The sequence below is a fragment of the Manacus vitellinus genome, unplaced genomic scaffold (assembly GCF_001715985.3).
Source record: "Manacus vitellinus isolate BGI_N305 unplaced genomic scaffold, ASM171598v3 scaffold_19_pilon, whole genome shotgun sequence".
Lineage (NCBI taxonomy): Eukaryota > Metazoa > Chordata > Aves > Passeriformes > Pipridae > Manacus > Manacus vitellinus.
In genome coordinates, this window is record NW_021939395.1 from 3,202,011 (window position 1) to 3,222,658 (window position 20,648).

At 46.4% G+C, this 20,648-nt stretch overlaps 1 protein-coding gene across 1 annotated transcript; it reads right to left on the bottom strand.

Annotated features, from left to right (window-relative positions):
* Positions 1–1,830: 1,830 nt before the first annotated feature.
* Positions 1,831–20,648, bottom strand: LOC103767718 (interleukin-13 receptor subunit alpha-2). The gene is made up of 10 exons (XM_018070643.2): positions 20,571–20,648; positions 13,599–13,748; positions 10,047–10,198; positions 8,031–8,184; positions 7,386–7,506; positions 5,831–6,015; positions 4,622–4,779; positions 3,654–3,798; positions 3,078–3,180; positions 1,831–2,179 (listed from the first exon to the last, which is right to left on the bottom strand). Exons 1-10 carry the CDS (start codon positions 20,578–20,580, stop codon positions 2,137–2,139), a joined length of 1,221 nt encoding a protein of 406 aa, XP_017926132.2. The 5' UTR covers positions 20,581–20,648; the 3' UTR covers positions 1,831–2,136.

A 20,648-nucleotide genomic window follows, 5' to 3' on the forward strand; every position in this document is an offset into this window, starting at 1 on the left:
AGGTGAGATCCCACCAGGTGTGCCCAGGACAACTGTGTGGAGCTGCCTGCCCTACTTTTCCTCTTGGGGACACTCACAGTGCACTCATGTGGTTTTAGTAGACATTTCAACCATTAAGAAGATGGCAGAACATCAGAGGTTCTGAAAACCCATAACACAAATTCTACCCCATTCTGGATATGCCAAATTCCTCCTGAAAGTACCCAGACCCCTAGAATGGGCTTGGCTGAGCAACTCTGTTTGCAACTCTGGTCTTGCAGAGATCTAGGCTTGGTCCTACTGAGACTATCCTGCCTGATGGCCCATCTCTCTGCAGGGAGGCTCACCCAGCCCATCCTCCAGAGTGAGTCAAGGCCAAATATTTGCCCTGAGCTGGCCAGGGGCAGCCGTGGTGTAGGGATGTGCTCTGTGATGCTGCAAAACACCTGCTGGGGACCAGAGAGGGAAGGAAGAGGACCCAGCAGTTGGCAGGAGGGCACCAAGCAAAGAGTTGTTTTCTCCCGTGGCACAGAGGAAGAGATGCTGTGCTGAGCCTTCTGCATCTGGACTGTTGCATGAACCACCCCTGAATTGCTCTGATGAGTATGTTTTGGAGATGTCTGCAGGCCAGGTCTCCCTGAACTGGGGCTGAGAGCTGCTTCTGGGCCAAGCCAGTTTTATTCTTTCTTTTTTCCATCTCTTATGGTTCCTTTCACCTTCTCTGTTAAATCAGTAAATGCTTTGCAAGTCCAGTTCCCTTCTCCAGTTCTAATGGGCTGCATTCATCAAGGTAAAACACAGTATTTCAATGCCCAGTGCATGCTCACAGGTGCTTTTAAAAGTAAAACCATCCTATGCTGGCTGGCCAGGAGCCCCAGGAGACAGGAGAGGCAGAGGTCGTGTCTCAATGAAATTGCAACAACCGTGAAACTTCATTTCTTCTCCAGTCTATGCACAGAATTTTTTTTTTTATTGGTTCTTTCCTTCTTTGGTTGCTCCCCAAATGACATTGGGCTGTTGCCCACTTAGCAGTGGCAGCAGCTGATAGCGACTGAATAATTTTGCAGTTGGATGTGTAAGGCAGCACTTGCTGTGATGTTTTGTGCCTGACTGGATTAGTGTGGCTCTTTACGTCGCTGATTGACGCAAACTTGATTTTCTCTCTGAGCTTCCACTGCTCATTAGAAATTCCCATTTTGAATAAATGCTTCTGCAAGAAAATATGTTTTCTGGGTTTTTCAGATGAAATGAGAGCACACAAAACCCCTGTGCTTGTCTTGGTAGGTTCTTCAACCAAAAATCCTGGAATGGGCTTGGAAAAGAGTATCTTACCTAGTGATGATTTTTTTTTTCTATCATCATCATAGGGAATGTTTCCTTAAAAATCAGTCAGCAATTTCCTCAGCTGAATACATGGTGTTGAGAAACACCTTGGTTGCTTCATTGAATTCTGGTGAATGTCCACTTCCCAGAGAAGTTTCCACATTTCATTTGCTGGACTAACCCTCACTATTCTGAAGCATCTGTCCTTTGCAGTAGCTGTGATCATGCCTTTTTATAGCAGAAGTTGCTCTCAAGGCCTCCCCACTTCAGCTTTTCAGCAGATAAGGCATATCAGCTAATGGAATAAATAGCTCAAGTAGCTCATGTTCAGCATTTAGATGCTCTCAGCAGGGCTCACCCTATTTGGGACTAGGAAGATGTGGTGAGAGCAAGGTGGGGTGCAGTGGCTAGGTGCAGGTTTTGCAAGCATATAGCATTGTGTGTGAGGTGCTGCCCTTCAGTGTGTGTGTCCTGGTGACAGATTTCTAAAGTCCTTACAGAAGAAAAAACCCAAACAAACCCACAGAACAACGTGTTATCTTTATTCATAGCAGTTTCCACTGCCTCCTTTCTCTCCCTTGCCGGGTTATCAGAAACAGCTTGCTTCAGAGTCAGCTTAAAACTCTTCCAGTTTCCCTGCAGGGTCAGTTTAAAACTCCTCCAGTTTCCCTGGGTCCGTCAAGGACTTGAATTGCAACAACCGGCGTCACAAATGGCAGCAGGTGGGGAAGACCCCTGAGGGCTGTGGAAAGCTCAGGGCTTCTCAGCTGCCCTTGGGATGATGTGCCAGGAGCAACCCATCCAACACAAGTGGTACAGCAGTCCCAAGCAGAGTTAACATCCCACAGACACCTCTGATGGTTTTCCTTCTGAGGATCTGAAATGGACAGAGACTGTTATTCCCAGTACTGAGAGAGCTGAGGACACGCTACAGCATCCCTGTCAGACACTGTCCTATCCCAGTGGCAATGCTGGAAGCATTTGCTTTCCACAGATTTCTTAGCAGCATCTACATTTTTTTAAATTTCACACACCAAAACATTTGAAAGGTGGATGCAAAGCAAAGATGAAGGAGGGTGTGTCAGACTCGATGCATTTGACTGCCAAATAGGTGTTAGTTGATCTCTGAGGACCACACAGAAGTATTTCTATAGCCAGTTCTCCCTCATGAGTGATGCCTTAAAAGGAATGTTAGAAAAGCTACCCACTTGCTTACATTATATGGCCACGAGGAAAAGATAATAATCATCAGTCCCAGGGGATGAAGAAAGTATCCAGTACCAATACTTTGGATACAGGCAAATTCATCCACTGCATCTGCTTTCCCTGTGCACCATCACTGATGTGAATGCAAACAACTGGGATGGGAGTGCATAGAGAATGAGGCTTTAGCCATTAAAATGGCACTTCTCTAACACAGCTCGTACAAATCTCTGCTCTTGAGTGGTTTGGGGCATGATAATGGCTTTATTTATGCTGCTGTGCATGCAAGTAACTGCTGCATTTAACAGAAGCAGTCAGGGCTCCTATGAGCAGTGTTTGAGTCTCTGCTGTGAGTTTATGGGTTGCTGTAGAGCATTTCATATCAGAAACAGACACACTTAGGAAGGTTGTTTACTGAAAATAAACTATTATTCGGTGTCCAGTCTTACAGTATCTATTAATGTTTGTCCCTTAGACGTTTAATATGTTGTTTCATTTATAACTGTAGTTATAAATAGTTCTAAACACCCACAAAAAATTACATTGCTTGGAGAGGCTGCCCTGGTGCTTACCTTTTCTTGCACTGGCCAATCAACATAAATATTATGAGGCTACTTGACAAACTCAGAATGACTGGAATGAGGATAAATAGCTGCTTGTCCTCTTTTCTGGACACTGCAAAGATAAATGACAGCAAATAAGGAAATGCTAGAATGGATTATATTACCTCTTACAAAGCCTGGACTCAGATGCAAACTCACTGTGTCCACATTTGTTACCCTCTGTGTTGATATTTATTTACTGATTTATTGATTACAGATATATGCCAGGTATATAGTACTGTATAGGGTAACATACTCCTTTAGGGTAATTATTTCCTGTGTATATATGTAGTCACCACTATGTGCCTCTCCCCTGGGGAAAGCTGCTGGAGCAGAAGCATTGATATTTTGAGGCTTGCCTGCCCAGTGCCCTGGAGATGCAAAGCTGTAGGAATGGCTGTGCTGGAGTAGGTTGAGGGTATAACTAAGCCAGCATCCCACCTCCAGTGCTGGACACCAGCAGATACCCAGGGCAGTCATCAGCACTTGGTCCCAAACAGGCTTTATAAAGGATGTAAAAGAAACACTTTACTTTGGGTTCCATACCAGAGAAACACTCCTGTGTCCATTCACTCCAAAAGCCCTGGTCAGCACAGAAAATATTTGTTCTGCCCCTGACACGAACACATGAAATGTGGCTTTGATTTGCTCTGGGGATTGTGCAAGTAGTCTCCATTTGGGTCAACACAGGCTGAGAAACAAAGCACAGAGAATAATAGTCAAGGAATTATGTGCCACCACCAGTAGCTCTCTGCCATGACTTGATGTTCCTGAACATACTGTCCAGGCTCTGCAAACCCCTGGATTATGTTTTGGCAGTTTTAAATAATTTCATAACAGTTTTGGACCAGCTAATGCCAACAAGATGATAATGAAGACAAATATATTGCAAACTCTTTCTGGGGATGCCATCATGTATGTTGCCATTTATGCCTGTTAATTTAGGAAATCTTTCTTTCAATTACCTAAGAAAACTCATATGTAGAATATGGCAATTAAAGAAAAAATGTCCCTCAGTTGTCCCCTATGATTAATTAGTCCTTTTCATTTTTGCTCTCCAGACTGCACCTGAATAATGCACAAGGAAAAAAACACCATGCATAAAAGGTATGTTCTGTCCCAGGCCACTTCTTCTGAGAAATTCAAATTATAGTTTTATTGGACCAAGCTGTGCCATCATAATCAAGGGAACAAACCACAGCAGCCTTTAAATTTCCTTGATGACAGCTTTCTGAGATAACATGCAGGAGATCTGAGAAAGTGCTGTCTGGGAGACTCCTGCTGTGATCTCTTCCTGCTAAAGCAAACGCTGCAGCTGGAGGTCAGGGGGTTAAGTGGGAACATGTGCAGTGGAGCAGCCGGTCAGCACGTTCGGTCAGCGCGTTCCTCCGGCAGCACCAGGCGGGCAGTGAGGAGCTGACAACACCCTGCCTGCAGCCTGCTGCCTCCCCACTGCCCTCAGCAGGGCTCCCCCACCCTGCCCCTCCCCGTGGCACAGTGTGTGTTGTCCCTACCGCCCAGGCAGCCTTGGCCTCCTCCAGATCTTCTGCCACCTCCACCTCGTACTCCAGGCACTGGGGCGGTGTTTGGCCGCCCGGGGGGCTCCAGGCCACGAGGAGCTCCTGGGCTGCAGACACGGACACCACCAGCTGCCTCGGGGGGGAGGGCTTGGCTGGAAGGGGGGACAAAAAGAGAGAAGGTCAAGAGGTGCACTCAGACAGCTCCTGGTGGAAAGGCTTCAGTTAATCACCACCGCCCTCCGTCCCTTTTTCCCTGTTGATGGGATTTCTGAGCTCCCTTTGCTCTCAGCCACGATGCTGGAGGAGTAGGATGTCACAGAGGCTGGAGAGTGTGTTATTTATTTTAACTTGGCACACAGGCTGGACAAGGTCCTTGTTCTGAGCTGCAGTGCAGGGGTTTTGAAACACTGGGGTGTGAGCCCTGTGCTTGGCATGCCCCCCTCATGTTGCAGCCAGCCAGCCCTCCCTTGGCCTTGGCCCCTGCACTGACACACCACAGCAGTGTTGGCCTGACACTCTCTGAATCCCAGGAAAGATTGGTTTATGTCAAATGCCCAAAGCCACATATGAAGCACATGGCAGCACTAATTGATTTCAGAAATCCTGCTCATTAGCCCATGGCTTAGCTGGAGGACTAGCCCTTTATCTCTCTGGAATGTGGGTGAATGCATCAGCCCATAATAAAGACCAAGTACATGTAAGGTTTGCACATCATGTTGTGCTTTGCTTCCTTTCCCTGTCTCTGATGGGTTTGAAATCCACCTCTGCTCTGACAGACCTCATCACACCTTGCACTCAGTTCCTCCCAGTCCTTAGCTTGGTTTGAACAGCAACACCTAAAAAGCTCCCCTGTGCTTGCGAAGAGCAGAGCAGTGGTTCCAATTCCATCAGGAGTAAACGAAGATATTTCTGTGATGGTGCTACTAGAGCTAAAAACCCCATAGCTGCTCTGCCATCTGCCATTTATGTCCCAAGTTGTCCAGCTGCTGAACCCAGCACTTGAAGGGACCCTCTGACCCTCTGGGGTGTGCACTGAGTGGTGTTGCTCACCTGCAAACACTCCTGGACACTGAAGTCCCCCAGAGCCCCTTCTCTGAGGGGAAATCCACCCAGACACATTACAGCCACCCACCCACATCTGTTGGAGCCCCCTCACACAAGGTGTGAGCCTGGGGGTGCCCAGAGCCCTGCTGCTTTCATTACCCAGGTTGTGGAGGCGCAGGGTGCTGTACAGGGGCCGGAGCAGGGTGGCTGCTGCCGAACCATTGACACAAATGTTGAGATCCTGGTACTCTGCCTGGCTCAGGTTTCGCAGAGTGCAGCCCACGTTCATGCCGTGCTCCTGGATGTAGTGATCACACTGTGCTGCCTGGTCCAGCCCCTCGTACCTAGCAGTGTGTAGGAAAACAGACAGTAACCAAAATAGGGGCCGCCTTTTTTTTTTTTTAAATCAGTCCTAAGCCTCAAGCCCTGCTGTTTGCAGCCTATCTGAAGCACAGTGCCATGCATCAGCCACCTGGACTCCTACTACAGGAAAAGTATGGGGAGGAGAAAAAAAAACCAAATTAACATGCACAAATGGTTGGTTTGTAGGGTGTGCCAATCTCTCCCCAAGCCCATTGCTGGAGCACAGGAGGCTTTACGAGGTGCCACACTGTGACTGGAGATGGGGAAGGATTTGGCCCCTGCTCATGGAGACAGCCATCCTCCTGTAGGACCCTTTCTGCACCATCAGCCACTGACTCTGGTCAGAAGGGTCCCCTGCCAAGTCAAAATGCACTAGTAATATAAAAATTAGCTCACAGGGATCAAAGGATGCCATGATTCCCACCCGATCTTGTTATACAATGGGTCCCAGATCCAAATGTCTGGTTTTGTTACAGCAATTAAATAAAGGTTGAGAGGTTTTGTGTTTGTTTTCCTTTAAGGCATGAATCATGAACTTCTGTGGTTCTCCTCAAGCAGACTTTTGCAGTTAGCAAAATGTTTTTAAGTCAGTGCTTCTGCTTTGAAGACTATTTCCAACATCTACATGGAAGCTCTTTTTAAAATGCAGCTATGCCTCTCTACACATAGCCCAATGACACGAAACCCAGACTAACTAGTCATCCTTCCCATAGTATCATAGCAAATGAAGACCAAATACAGCATTCACTTTCTCCCAAACCACTAATTCTAGCTATGTTCCTCCTGCAGGACAGAATTTAGGCAGCAGTTTAAAAGAAACAGCTGAGAAACATGCATTTTTATTACCTTTCAGCAGCATGCTTGCCTGTATGAGATGTGCTATGAAAATATACTTGAAGACTAAAACTCTTAGTGGCCAAGAAGCCCCACTCTTTTTATAGGGTTCACTGAAGCTTGGTAAGCTCATGCTGAATCCTGTCCTATAGAGATATGTGCACTGTGACCATGGGAAATGTGCAGCCAGAACAATCCAGGTGTGTTCAGCAAAGGGAAAGCACGAGTCTTTGTGGTGGACAACATGCAGAAAACACTCCATGGGGGTGAGTAAAAGGAAAGGAGGAAGTGACCTGGCAAAGGTCAGCATGAGCCTCATTTCAAGAAAGTAAGCAGGGATTGAGTACATTCCCTTGCCAGAAGGCACGTGTTGTTTGGGACATTGTTTCAGCTCATCCTGGGTGGATTGGGCAATGGTATTGCCAGCCATAAAAAGCATATTTACTGTGGCATTTTAGTACCCTGAGAGCTTCACTGGATTGCTGCCTGGGTATTTTTCTAGTTTGCTGATACATACCAATAATATAACCCATAATGTGCTCCACGAGGAGCGAGGAGACCTGGCTGCCAAGTGCACTTGAGGTATTCCCAGTCATGATAGATGCAGTGGAAATTCTGGACCTGTGATTCCAGTTTTCCTGTTGAATGAGAAGGAAATAATGTACCAGTCATTCAGCAACGTACCAGTCAGGCCGAGCAGAAGCACCATTTTATGCCTTTGAACAATTGTGTGCTACAGTTGAAAGAGAAAAGTAAATGAAAGGAAAAGATAGGAAAAGAAAGCAAATGAAAGGTAAAGAAAGGAAAAGAAAGCAAAAAAAAGGCCAGTCAGCGTTATTAGATAATTTTACTGCCAAGTGCTCTGTCTCTTATAAAGGTCATTTCATCCTAGAGCAGGAAGATGCTCAACTGACCTTGTTATTCAGCAGTGGAGCTCTTGCAGGGCAACTGAGCAGAGCTGGGGTGCAGACAGCAGGAAATGATCCTCAGGTACCCAGTAACCTCAACCACAGCCATTGGAAGCAGAGATGCTCTGGTGTCTTATCCCTCAATAAGCCCTGCAATGTCTTTCCCATCCAGCAACCCTCAGGCCAGCATTGGTTCATGCAACAGGCTCATGCAAAGCACAAAACTGCATCAAGTATCACAGGCTGCTCCTAACCTTGCAGTGGGACCTGAAAGGTAGCAGAAATCCAGTCACTTTGCACCTCCACACCATTGGTACACCGTCCTTCGAGCAGAGTCTGCACCTTCACTTCAGCAGTCCTGCCGAGGTCAAATCCAACTCTGAATTTTAGCCTCCTAGTAAAAATAACCTGGTTGAAAGACAGACTTTTTAAGCACCTCTTCTGTTGCTAAGTGGGCTGCAGAATTAGCTACCCTTGCTCTCACTGTAGCTGCAAATAGGCTCTATTGTGTGCTCTAATGTCTCTTTACATTTCTGAGTTGCTTCACTCGCCCGGGGCTTCTCCAGCACTATTGTACCACCTGCTGTGCCCAGCCTTGCTGGTTTTCAATCCCTCCATCCGCAGGACACCAGCAATGACAAGAGGGAGCATATTGTTTAAAGGGATCCCCAGCAGCAAGGAGCACTGGGGACGATCTGATGAGGACATCACTACTAATCCAGATAAAAAGCATTTGTTCATGACTTGAGATAATTAGAAACAGAAGGAACAATGTGTCTTGTAGTGGCTGGTTCCTGTGGAAAGCACAAACACACCCTACAAAGATGGACCAGCAGCCAGGCACTGCAGCACAGGCTCACCACTGAGTACCACAGGGCTTTGTCTTTTGGGGGATTTTTGAGCACCTCTTTTGAAGGTTATTCTATTTTTTTTCCTCAGCTTACTCCCCTTTACTTTATGCAAGGGAAACTAATTTGACAAGGGCTATAAATGATGGAAGTGTCACATTAGCCCAAGCAGGACATGGGATCAAATGCATCCGTGTGCTGCAGCAGGAACTGTGATGGCACAGCCCAGCAGTCCCCAAGGGTAAGAACCTGTTGAACCAGGTTTCTAGCAGACAATGATGACATCTGCTTCTGCTGATGTCCAATGCATTTTTTTCAGGCTAACTCTTCTTCATGACCTCATCTGGGGTCAAGGTTTTGGCAAGGTACCAGAGGTGATTTTTTTTCCGGTCTGTAGATCTGCCTTGTATAAGACACTTTCATAACTGACACTGGATCTTCCACCTCTGCAGGCTCCCATGGGATATCTGGGTCAAAACCCTTTTCTGTGGTAGCCAAACACAGCCTGGTAGCCTTGGCTTTGCTGCCTTGGGCAGATGAAGCAGATATTCATGCAGGATATGCAGAAACCATTCCAGCAAGAAGCTGTGCTCCACAGCTCTCCTGAGCCCACTGACTGCTCCCCTCTCTGCCTGGTCTCTTGAGCTGGCAAGACCTCTAGCATTCCTGCTTTAGGATTGTGCAAAAAAACCCCTCTTCCTTTCAGGATACCAACCTGGGTTCTGGGTTCTTGAGGCACATCCACATTTTTCATGTGTTCCTCAGTACCTTGTGCCAACCAAACAGCCTCCTGCTGGGTTTCTCCTCTCCCCACTCTATTTACCTTCCTAACCCTGCAGCAGCTTTCATCTTCTAAGCACTCCCCAAATATATTCCTACAATCCTTCCTGTGCTGTGCCTATCTGCCCTTGCCCTACTACACATCAACGTTGAGAAGACTGACAATTTTATCATAGAGCTGAGTTAGAGTCAACTGTATCTGAAAGACAAAAGTAAATGGTAATTGGAAACTCCCTTTTGGGTAAAGGGAATGTTAGAATATTAGGATAATTAATGAAACTTCTATTTATTCACCACTTTGCATCCCTAAGGATCTGTTGACACTGAGTTTCGATTCCAGCCCTGTAAGGATGTTTAATATCATTCTTTTACAATGAAGAATGATATCAGATGTTATTGGATTATTTTGGGCAGCAAACACCCCGCCCTCTGACAGAAACAGCCCCTTCTCTGGATGCTGCTGCTGTTACATTTCAAAACACATTCCTGTTTGGCAAAAGGTTCAAACCACTGGAACAGCCTGGCTTTTTCATGGAAAGCTGGAATTGCTTTGGTACCACTCCTCCTTGAAAGGCAAACATAAAGCTGTGCAGGAACTGAAGGCAGAACAGTAGGGTGGATTTAGGAAGGATTAACTCTTACCTTCCAGTCTGTATCACCAGTGTTACGATATTCAAACTTGTATTTTACTGTGCATTCACTGGAGGTTTGTACGTCGGGTGGAGGTTTCCACTCTATATCGAGAGGACCTAAAAGTCCAGGGTCGGTGATCTGAAGGTCTCGTGGGGGAGCAACTACATTAAAAAAAAAAAAGCAGAGGGTAAAACAGAGTGTCAGAGTAAAGAAAACAAACAAAAAACCACTTGTGGAGTTTGATGATATGACAAAATCAGCTGCTGGATGTGGAGGGAAGTGCTGCTGGTTCAGGTCCAGCCCTGGCTATTTAATAGCCTGTTCTCCACAAACCTACACAAGCTCTGCCCCTAAAAGCCAGTTTTTGCTGATGCTCTGAGAAAACACTCAAGGACCATTGGAAAGGCCCATAGAATGCCACTTCTTTGACATTCTTTTCCAAGATGCTTTAAGCAAAGCAACTGTCCTTGGATGACCTTTCATGTCCTATATTTGCACGCCTTTAACTCATGATATTTACCAACTTTCAGGACAAGTATCTGCAAACATTGTGTTCAGCACATGCACCAACACAGGATGACAGATCCCAGCATGCTGTCAGAGGGATTAATATTCCTTAACTGTAACAGACACAAATCACCCATATTGCTTTAAATATTCCTTTCAAGTATATTAAAGATTAATGAAAAAAAAAAAGGCAAAAAAGCGGAAAGTTAAAATCATTCTTATTTTGGACATGTATGAGCTATGCAAAAATGTGCCTTTACAGTCAGTCTGGTTTTTACCAAGGCACTGTAAGGTGCTGCTATATGCTAATAAATCAGTGTGTATTACAGATGAATTCCATACTAGGGCAGGTCCAGCTCTGTGTGGAGCTGTCGTTCACATGACCAAAGCTGTTTGGCTACTCAGTTTTATTAGCTCAAACAAAGCCAAATTTTGTAACATCTAAGGTCATTTTTCTCCACTATCTAAAGGTGAGATTATCTGGTTTCTACCTATCTGATGCACTTTATTTCACAGTGATTTGGAGCCCATCTCCTGGCAGTGTCAGTCCAGCATTGCCACCACTTCTCTGTTTGAATCTGGCCTCCAGGTCACTGGCTCCTCTGACACCTTTTTCATGTCTTCATCAGGATTTACACCATTCTTTCATTTTATTTTTTTTCTATAAATCCACTGTGAAAACAGACCCTGAGAATATTTTTCAGTGGAAGACGGTGAAATAAATCAATCTTTAACGTGCTCCTTGGAAAGTTTGCAGGGTACATCGCTGGAGGGTTTGTTTCTTCTGTGGAAATTCTCCAAAATGAAACACACTCCAGGCAGTGGTTTTAAGATCCCACTTTTCCCAGCATGTAAAGCTCCATGGGAGATTTGTTATTACAGGAGATGTCAAAGTAGGAGATCATGGCAATGTATTTAGGACAATGCTGGAGCGGGGAACAACAGACTATAATGATTCAGAGAAAAATTAGATTTTATGTATTTTTCTGTGTAACAAGGACTCTCCCTCCCACAACTGTAAGCCCTGTCTTCCAAGGTGAGTAGTGGGCTTGCTCCAGCTCCAGTGGGGCACAGCCCTGCACATGCAGCATCTTGTATTCATTTTCCTGCAGAGAAGAGGATCTGATATGGCTACACTGAGACAGGCACAGATTTCCCAGCATGGGCAGAGGAAGGGAAACAGGGGCACAGGCAGCTCTGCCTATGCAAAGAGTGCTCAAGCTGGGCTCTTGATGAGCATGGGAGTGGGGGCAAGGTGAGGGCACCTCACCCACCTCCCAGGGCTTTGCAGACATGCAAAAGCATCAGAAGCAGCATTGGGGACAGCAAGTCTGTAGGAACAGTGCTCCAAGGGCTGCAGCTGCTAAAAATGAACAAGTGGCTCATCCAGAATGGCCATTTACAGCTAGACTGTGGAGGGAGGGAGACAAAGGCACAGGGATGTTCCTCCCAGCAGCCAAACCAAGCCGTGGGGGCCAGCAGGAGGGAGAACTTCCACACCTGCTGGCAGGGCTGGGAGCTGGGCTCTCCTCCTGAGTGGATAAATTGCAGCAATGCAAACAAGGAAGCAAAAAGCTAGAAGCCTTTCTCATGAGACTGGTGATGAGCTGTCAAGAGGGGATTAGATTGGTCAAAACTGGAATTTCTGACTGGAAATGATAATGCTCTGAAATTTATTTACATCCTGATCTTGAGCAAAACAGCCATATTTTCCCTAAACAATTGCTACTGTAAACAGCAATTCTTGCAAAACAAATTTTGATTGGATTTCAGAGGGAACAGAAAAGCTTCTTTTTGGAATGTAACTTGCATTCTGGAATCTGATTGTTTTTTAAATGTCAGCACTGCCTCTTGCAGTTTCTCATTCTCACAATAATACATTACATTACCAGTCTCACTCACATCATTCATACAGGACAGAGGACTAGAAACACTCTATTTCATTATCCAGCCTTGAAGGAAAGCTGCTCCTGAATGTTTCTTGAAGAAAACAAATTAACAACTTGTCTCCCTGACACTCATGGTGGTGACTCAGGTAGGGATGTGCTGGCAAGACAGTCACAGCCCCCATGGCCACCCCTCCTTGGCTGCTGGGCACACTCCTGCCAACATCACTGCCTCGGTGACACACCCCTGCTGATCCCCAGCTGCCTCCCACCACTTTGCTCCACGCCGTGCCATTGTCTGAGGTGGTGCAAGCAGCAGGAGGGTTTGCAATTTTCCGCCTGTTTTGCCAGTGGGAAAATTGCAGCCTGTCAGGTGCCCCCCATACGTCCCTGCTGTATGTCTGCACTTGTCTGTGCTGCTCACAGAGGCTGCAGGTGAGTCTCATGTCTTCAGAAACCCATTTTAAAGGCAGCGTGCTTTGCTCAGCGTGACAGTGGCGTGTTTGCTGGCAGATTTCTGTCCATGCTGCCTGGCAGGACAGGGAGTCTCTCAGTGGCCTCGTGGACAAGTTTTTTACCTCTGCATCGTGCACTGTGCATGGCAGGGAGGGCCAGACCTGCTCACTATCCCTCTGGAGAAGGAAAGTTTTTGGGTGCAAAGCCCCAGCTAACAGAGGCCAAAAGACTTGGGGCTGGCAGGTGCAGTGCAGCAAAGAGGTGCTCAAGGGCTTGAAGCAAAGGGTGCTTGAAGAGCCATTGCCATGGATGACAGCTTACATAGAAACACTTTTTAGAAGAAAATGTTATTCTCCAAGTATGATTAAACCTTGTGTTTCTTACACCTAGCACAGTCTGTCCAGCTGGGACCACACTCAGGAGCATTGATGTATCCAAGCAGTATTTATATTTGATATCTCTGTATCAAACAATATATTCACTGTGTACCAAAGGCAGTTTCTGTTCCTTTCAAATTCACTCAGAAGAATATCCACTAAACACATAAAATACGTTTAGACAATGGATTACAGGTTTATAAATCAGCCACTCACTAAAACACACACACACATGCACACACGAGAAGCTTTGGCTGAAGGACTAACTTCGTAAAGAGCCCAAGTGAACATGAAGCAGGGTTAGGCAGGAGCACAAAGAGCACGCTGGGTTTTACCTGGGATGTGAGAGGAGGAGGAGGCCACCACGCAGCTCCACACCAGCATCACGGAGAGAGTGTAGAGCCTCTGGGGAGCCATCTGGAGGTAGGAGGTCCGGGGTTCCGCCGGAGCCGGAGGACTGGTCCTGCAGCACGTGTGCGAGGGGGCTGGAGAAACAAAGCGGAGTTCAAAGGCTTCAGCACATCCGCGAGCTCGGGTATTCCCTCTGCAGGCTGAGCACTGGCGACAAGCGCCTTTTCACTCGTTTACCAAGTCGGATTAATCATTTCCCAGGGGACTCTTATTTGCAACTTTTGCTGATGGCAACACAGGGATGGCTTTGGCTTCGTCTGACATAGTTTCTGGCTAGCTAAGCACATCCTTTTGTCAGCCTGTGCTTCAGTCACCGAGCTGCCTGCTGAGTGTCTTCTGCAGAAAGAGTGATTCAACTGAGAGACTGAACCCCTACAACAGGATGTGCCTTGGACCAATGACATGTTCATAAAAAAAGATCAAAGCCAGAATGACTGAGCCTGGCCTTATCCAATAAAGGGACATATCTTATGCAACTATCACCAGCCTTTGTCTTTCCTGTGTCAGGAATTGGTCGGAATGATAGGAATGCTTGTGAGAATTCTTAGTTACCATAATAATTTTTGAAGGGGAGTGGGGACTGAGAGGGAGAGGAGCAGAGTTTCCAGGGAAGGAACTACTCCTTCCCTCGGATTTCATGCTGAAGGTGGTTAGGAATTACTGCCTGTGGATACTGCCAGCTCAGCACACTTCCCTATGCCAGAAAGTATTGCATTACAGGTTTTTAGGCACGTGGGTTTTAATTTTTTTGCATATAGATACAGGTACAGGTAGAGATAGATGGGGAGGAAGTGAGAGAAATATATAGATATAGATACAGATATAGGTATATAAATAGCTATAGACATGGATATTAATCTTTCTGAAAGCTTGAGGCCACTGCTTAAGCTCCTCTTGTGTAAGAACTTGGCATCTGTGTGAGCAGGCACCGCATCTCTGAGATCTATTGAGGTTACAAACTCACTTTACATTGACTCCACAACCTTGGCTAAGATAAGTGGACTCCCAGGTCATACTCTGGCACAGCTGCTTAGTCAGCACCTGCAAATACAGGGTGTCAATGTGGAAATGGGGCTCTGCTGAATGGCAGAACTTCCAGTCAGAGGGAACTTTAGAAATCTGAGGACTGGGGCCAACATTGAGAAAAGTGACTCACAGGAGCCAGAGGAGACAGGTTGTGCTGGCAGGGGTGTGTGTGTGTGTGTTTTAAATTAACCAGAAATTCTAGCTGGCAACACATGGCAGCAACTAAAAATACACAACAATTTTAACAGCTAATTACAATTTAAATTAATATAAAATTCCCAAAATCCAGTACATAATTATAATTATTACATCACATAAGTATAAATGTTTTATCACATAAGTTACATAAGTTACAGCAATTATTACTACAGCAATTTTTCTGTTTCAGTGTGAAATGAGAATGTATGGAGAAGTTCCAGTCAGAAGAAATGACCAGAATTACATCTTAACATATCAAAAACAACATAAAACTTGTGTCAGTACAAACCTGGCTGTATGCATAAGTCTCTGTCTCAGAAGGGTCTCCAAATTCAGTCCAAGGACTCAGTGATGTGGAGAGCTGGCTGACAGAGCTGGGGAAAGGAGCAGCTGTAACCCAGAGCTGGTGAACAGCAGCATCCAAGGGCTGCGTGTGAATGTTGGTGGAGGAAGCTTTTTTCCATTTCCAATACACTCACTTTGAATGTATTCATATGGTTTCACAAGGCAAGCCAAAATAAACAAAGGCTTTCACTGCAAGATTTAAAACCATCAAAGAGCTCTTACCTGGGCCTCCAAGTGCATGGGAGCCCATCTACCTCTGGAGTGCTGAGCTGCTCAGCAGCCTCATGGGTGCTCTGCTCAAAACTTTGTCATTCACAGACATTTTGAGGTTTTTTTAAGGGCCTCCTCTGTTCTCCTCGGGGATCAGGTGCCTCACTGCAATGTTACTGCCCTTGCCACACGGCTGGAGGCTTTACTAAGCCAGCACCTGAGGGGTCACTGCTGGGCTCTATGAAGTGCTGGTGCCAGCTGTTGCTGCCACTGTGCTGCTGTAGGTCAAAGATGTGCTTGAAATATTGAAATGATTCTCTGAAATGAGAACCAAATGGCAGGAGGAGGGTGGGCTGTGTGCCCTGGTGACGCACGGCGGGCTGGGAGCCACGGCCCCACATTCCCCCTTGGCCCCACACGTCGCCTCGGCCCATGGGGCTCCAGCTGGGGGTCCCCAGGGCCAGCCCTGGTGTGACCCACCACCGTGCCTTCCCATGAGCTTCATGGCTGTGGGGCAAGTCCAGCCTCTCTGGCTCTCAGAGCTCTGCAGGAAATATAGAGAGTTATCCATCCCCTCGCCCTCTCCTGTGGGTTGGGCATATCATACGAGCCTTGTATGGCCATGCCTGTCACCATCTACTTCATCCCTCCTTTCCTGCATCACCCTGCAGGAAACATGACCTTTTTTGCATGCAATTTTTTTCTTAAGCTAATTGCTGCTACACAGACCACCACCAGTGCTCTGTAGACACAGCTGAAAGTGAAAGGGCCAAACTTTATACAAGATAAAGACAGGGAGCAACCTATGGCTAGGATTTGGAACAAGCACCTCAGAGAGGTATGGCAGCACAAGTGAAAACACAAGACATTTTCTGACAAACAGAAGCAAAGAAGGACAACCCCAGAAGGCCATGGGGGGTTTACCTGTGGTTGGTGATCTTCCTTCTCATCTTTCCATAGCAAAAAGTAGCAGAAATGAGTCATGCTAACCCTGAGCCCTGTGAATTTGGAGGGGCAAGGGGGTTGTGAGTGAATTCTCCCTTCACTGAAATTGCACAGTGCTGGTTGTTTTTTTGCTTTCTGAAAAGGATGGGGGGAAAAAGTCCCTTGCTGCTGGTAAATGGCCCTGCTTTCAGAGTTTTGCAAGATTAGAATTTAACATTCACATATTCTTGTTGTGTAAGCTATTTAAGCAGAAAAGGTCATCCTGGGCAGATCATTTGAAACAAATGGGAACCATTTGCCAGCAGGGTGAATGCCAGTTCCTGAGTGCAAGAATTGGGTCAATTCCTGAGAAAATTGGGTTGGAAAAAATATGTAGTTGGGATTTGCAACAATAGGGCTCCACAATAGAACCATTGGTGCTGGAGCACTGGGAGGGACCAGTGAGTGCAGGTTGGTGCTGAACAGTGCCTGCTGTTCCAGCCTCCTCTGGCCACCTTCCTGTCCAAAACAACTCCCTTTGCAAACTACATGTGCTTCTCTCTTCCTCTCCTTGTTCTGGTACCTGATGCTTGTGTTTCTCCCCCTGCCAGAGTGAGTGCAAACCTCAAGCTGGTCCTGGAGGAGCTCAGCTGAGGGCACACTGGAGAGGATCCACACTCCATTCCAGCAAAGTCCATGTGTAGGAAAGACATCAGTGGCTCAGGGCACACCTCTGCATAGAGGCCACATGCTCAGACCTTGGCTTGTACCGACCTTACCGACAGCAACTGTGGGACAGACAAGGACAAATCCCTGCACATATTGGACCAGAGCCTTATGGCCTGCAGGTCAGGGCAGGAACAGGCAGGCAATTTGCAACCTACTGACAATTCTGTAAATGGGGTTCTGTTGTAAAAGACTCCGTCATGAAGTGATGACAGGCTCATGGAAGAAGATGTAACTGAAACCAGACCAGCCCTGGCTCACCAGCAAGCCCTGGGAGGGTGCCCTGGCAAAGCTCTGAGCTGTCCCCAGGTGCTGTGGCTGGTGGCATCACTGCTGGCTGGGCTCAGCCCCTCACTAGTCTGCCCTCCTATGCCCACCTTTCCTTGGAGCCCCACAGTAACAGCAGCAAGACACTTCTGTGCCCAGCAATGGAAAAACCACAGGGATTGTTTCCTGTTTGTCTGCCTTCCCTGTTGCAACTGTATTTGGAAGTTGACTCCTCTGGTTTGCTCATGAATTAGATTTTTGGGATTTGTCAGCTGGGTGACTGACTCCTGGAGTCATTATGTGCTCAGTAACATCTCACAGAAGCTTCCTCCTCCTCCAGGAGCCTGGTCAGGTCCCAGAGCCTCACAGCTGCTCTGCACTAAAGCCCAGGGAAAGCAAACTTGTAAAAGTGCCTCCAGGCTGAATAAGAAATTTCAGAGCAGACAGGCCCCTGAGCTGGGTTCTTGGACTCTGACAGATATGCAGCTGCATGCAGAAATTAAAAAGTGCTTCTGTAAAAATCTGCTTCTGTTTGATGAAATAAAGGAACAGCAGCATCATTGCTGAAACATTTCATTGCAAATGGCAAAGTGGTTGGCAAAGATCATTAATGGAGCGAAATGCAAAAAATGGGCCAAATCTCTTTTGGTTAAAATATGTTTGATATATTCATCCCATTTGTGCTACGTTGGTTCTGTCAAGCAATCCATTGTCATCCTAGATTAAAATAAGGGGATGTGATAGTTCAGAATAAAAGCTTTCAACTTTGCAATGCAGGTCTATGTTTAGAAGCAGCTTTCTATTTGAGCAAAATAAAAACTAAAAGGCTCCAGCTATGAACAGACCATTTGGTATCGAATAGCATGAGTCATTTGATCCAAAGGGATGGTTTTGAAATTGCCAGTGGCATGGAAAATCAATGGCTTGTAAAAGCCTCTTAACTGCCTCATGTTTCAGGGAAGCCAGTCTCTTTTACAGAACTTGCATTAAACAAGCTCTTTCCAAGGCGCCGGAATAAAGGACTCGGTAATTCTGAACAGACCTGTGGCCTCCAGCACAGTGTTATGGATTGCACTGGAAAGGGGATGTCACCATGAGGAGATGTGCTAGGAAGAGCAGCATGAGGCAGCGGAGACAGACTGAGTGTTGCAAGAAAAGAAACCCCTTCTTTGCACTAAACACTTACAGCTATCATGGGATTTCAGGAAATGGTGGACGGAATCCAGACTCTCTAGCAATGCACAGTGTCAATATTTACTTTTTTTGGTGAGTGGAGACCTCAGTTTTCCATATTTCTTTGCTGATGGCTACTATCCTGGCTTTGATGGTGTCTTAGAAAGGGGCAGCAGCTGTTTGAATGTGCCTGTATCATGTAAGCCAACAAAGGCAGCTGCCATGGAGCTGGCTCTGCTGAAATCTTTGCTTTCTGTAATCAGTGTTGTTCCCAGAAAGACCCATCCAGCTGAAAGCTAAACAATACACACTCCCTCTCCCTTTCAGATGACTCCATGGCAGGTTCCTGGCTGTGTATGAGGCACCCCTTACACACATCCCTCATCAGCTTCCTGCAATTCCCAGTGAAATGGTTTCTGTGTGGAACGTGTCTCCTACCTTGGGAACACACCCCGACCAAAGGGTCCACATCCTGCTGGATCCTGTCTTCACACTGAGTCATCTTCTGCTCCTTGAGCAGTTTCTTCCACAACCTGTACATGCCCTTTGCCCACACAGGGACTTGCTCTGACTCTCCCTCCCCTGCAGCTGGGCTTGGGCTGAGGATTTAGCAGAGCCTGGGAGAATAATTTCGTTTTTACTGTGGCACAGTGTCAGTTCTAATACAGGACTCAGTGACTGGATTCTGCTCTGGCACACCAGAGCATGTAAAACTTTTGTGGAAAAGATTTACAAGGTGTGCTGAGGAATTAAACAGCAGTGACCAACACGTGTAGCTGCACTTGGGAATCAGCCTATGTCAAAAATAGGCTCCAGGGGCTGGGGGTGTGCAGGGTAGGCTGGGGAGATGCTGGGGACCAGCAAGCTGGGAGGGGATCAGAAGCACAGCCTGGCATACCAGAGCCCAAATTCTGCTGCTAAATGCACCAGGGCATTACAGAAATAACTGAAATGAAGTCATAAAGCTGGCAGAGCAAAAACTGCTGCTGAACAGGCCACAGATACATCCAGACAGAGATGTAAAAGAAGCTAAAAGTTATCTCCAGAATAAAAAGGCCCTGCCACAACTCCCAGCAGGAGTTGGGGCAGGCAAAGACTCCTGGCTGGGAGAAGTGCTCCTTCCTGCACAATTTAGCTGGTGAGACCTGGAGGCACCTCGCAGCCAGAGTCTAATCCTGCCTTTGCTGCCATGAGCAGGGTATGGAGCCAGTTCCAGAGGGTCAGGGCACAAGCAGGGCAGCTGGCACAGGCAGGAAAAAGGGCAAGGTCCAAATCACCATCACAGAATCGTCCTTGAACCCTGAGCTGCAACTCAGAGCATTTAAAATAGCATCTTCCCAGGGGTCTGGTGTTTTTTTCCTGGAGTGTGAGGGGAGAGCAGCACTGGCCTCCTCTCCTGTGCCTTCCCCATCCCATATGGTGACCAGGAATCACCAATGCAAACAGCAGCCCTTTATGGCTCACATAAATATCTTATTAGTTTCCCTTACACATGCAGATCTTTGACATTCAACCCAGAATAACTGCCTGGGGAGGACAGACAGCCCCTCCATGATATCTACTGACAGCTCTTATCAGCAAGCCAGTGCTGAATTAGGACAAGCCTGAGTACTGTTAATTATATGAAAAGGTGTTTAAATCTTCCCATGAAAGAAAAAAATATAAGACACTTAAATTAGGAATGACCACAGGAAGGATTTCAGAACAGCCAGAATATGGCTGGAAAGGGATGAGACACATTGGTCCAACAATGGTGTAAACACACACACAAATACACACATGCTTGTTTGAAAATACATAGTTTAAGCATCCCCATGAACTCTGTGCAGATATGACCAAAGTTATTTCAAGAACACAAATACCAGTGCCACTTAAAAATAAAGAAGTGCTGGAAAACTCTTTCAAATTTATATAGAAATTATGGTATGTGTCAATCCATATTCTGCACTACACTTGAACAGCTACACTGAGTTTCAAACACACACTCACAGAAAATAAAATTAAAATATAAAGTAGTTATGGCTTACCACAAGGCATCAGGATTTTCCTTTGAGCCAGGTAACACACAACACAAAATATTTATTAGCTCTTAAAAAGCAAAAACT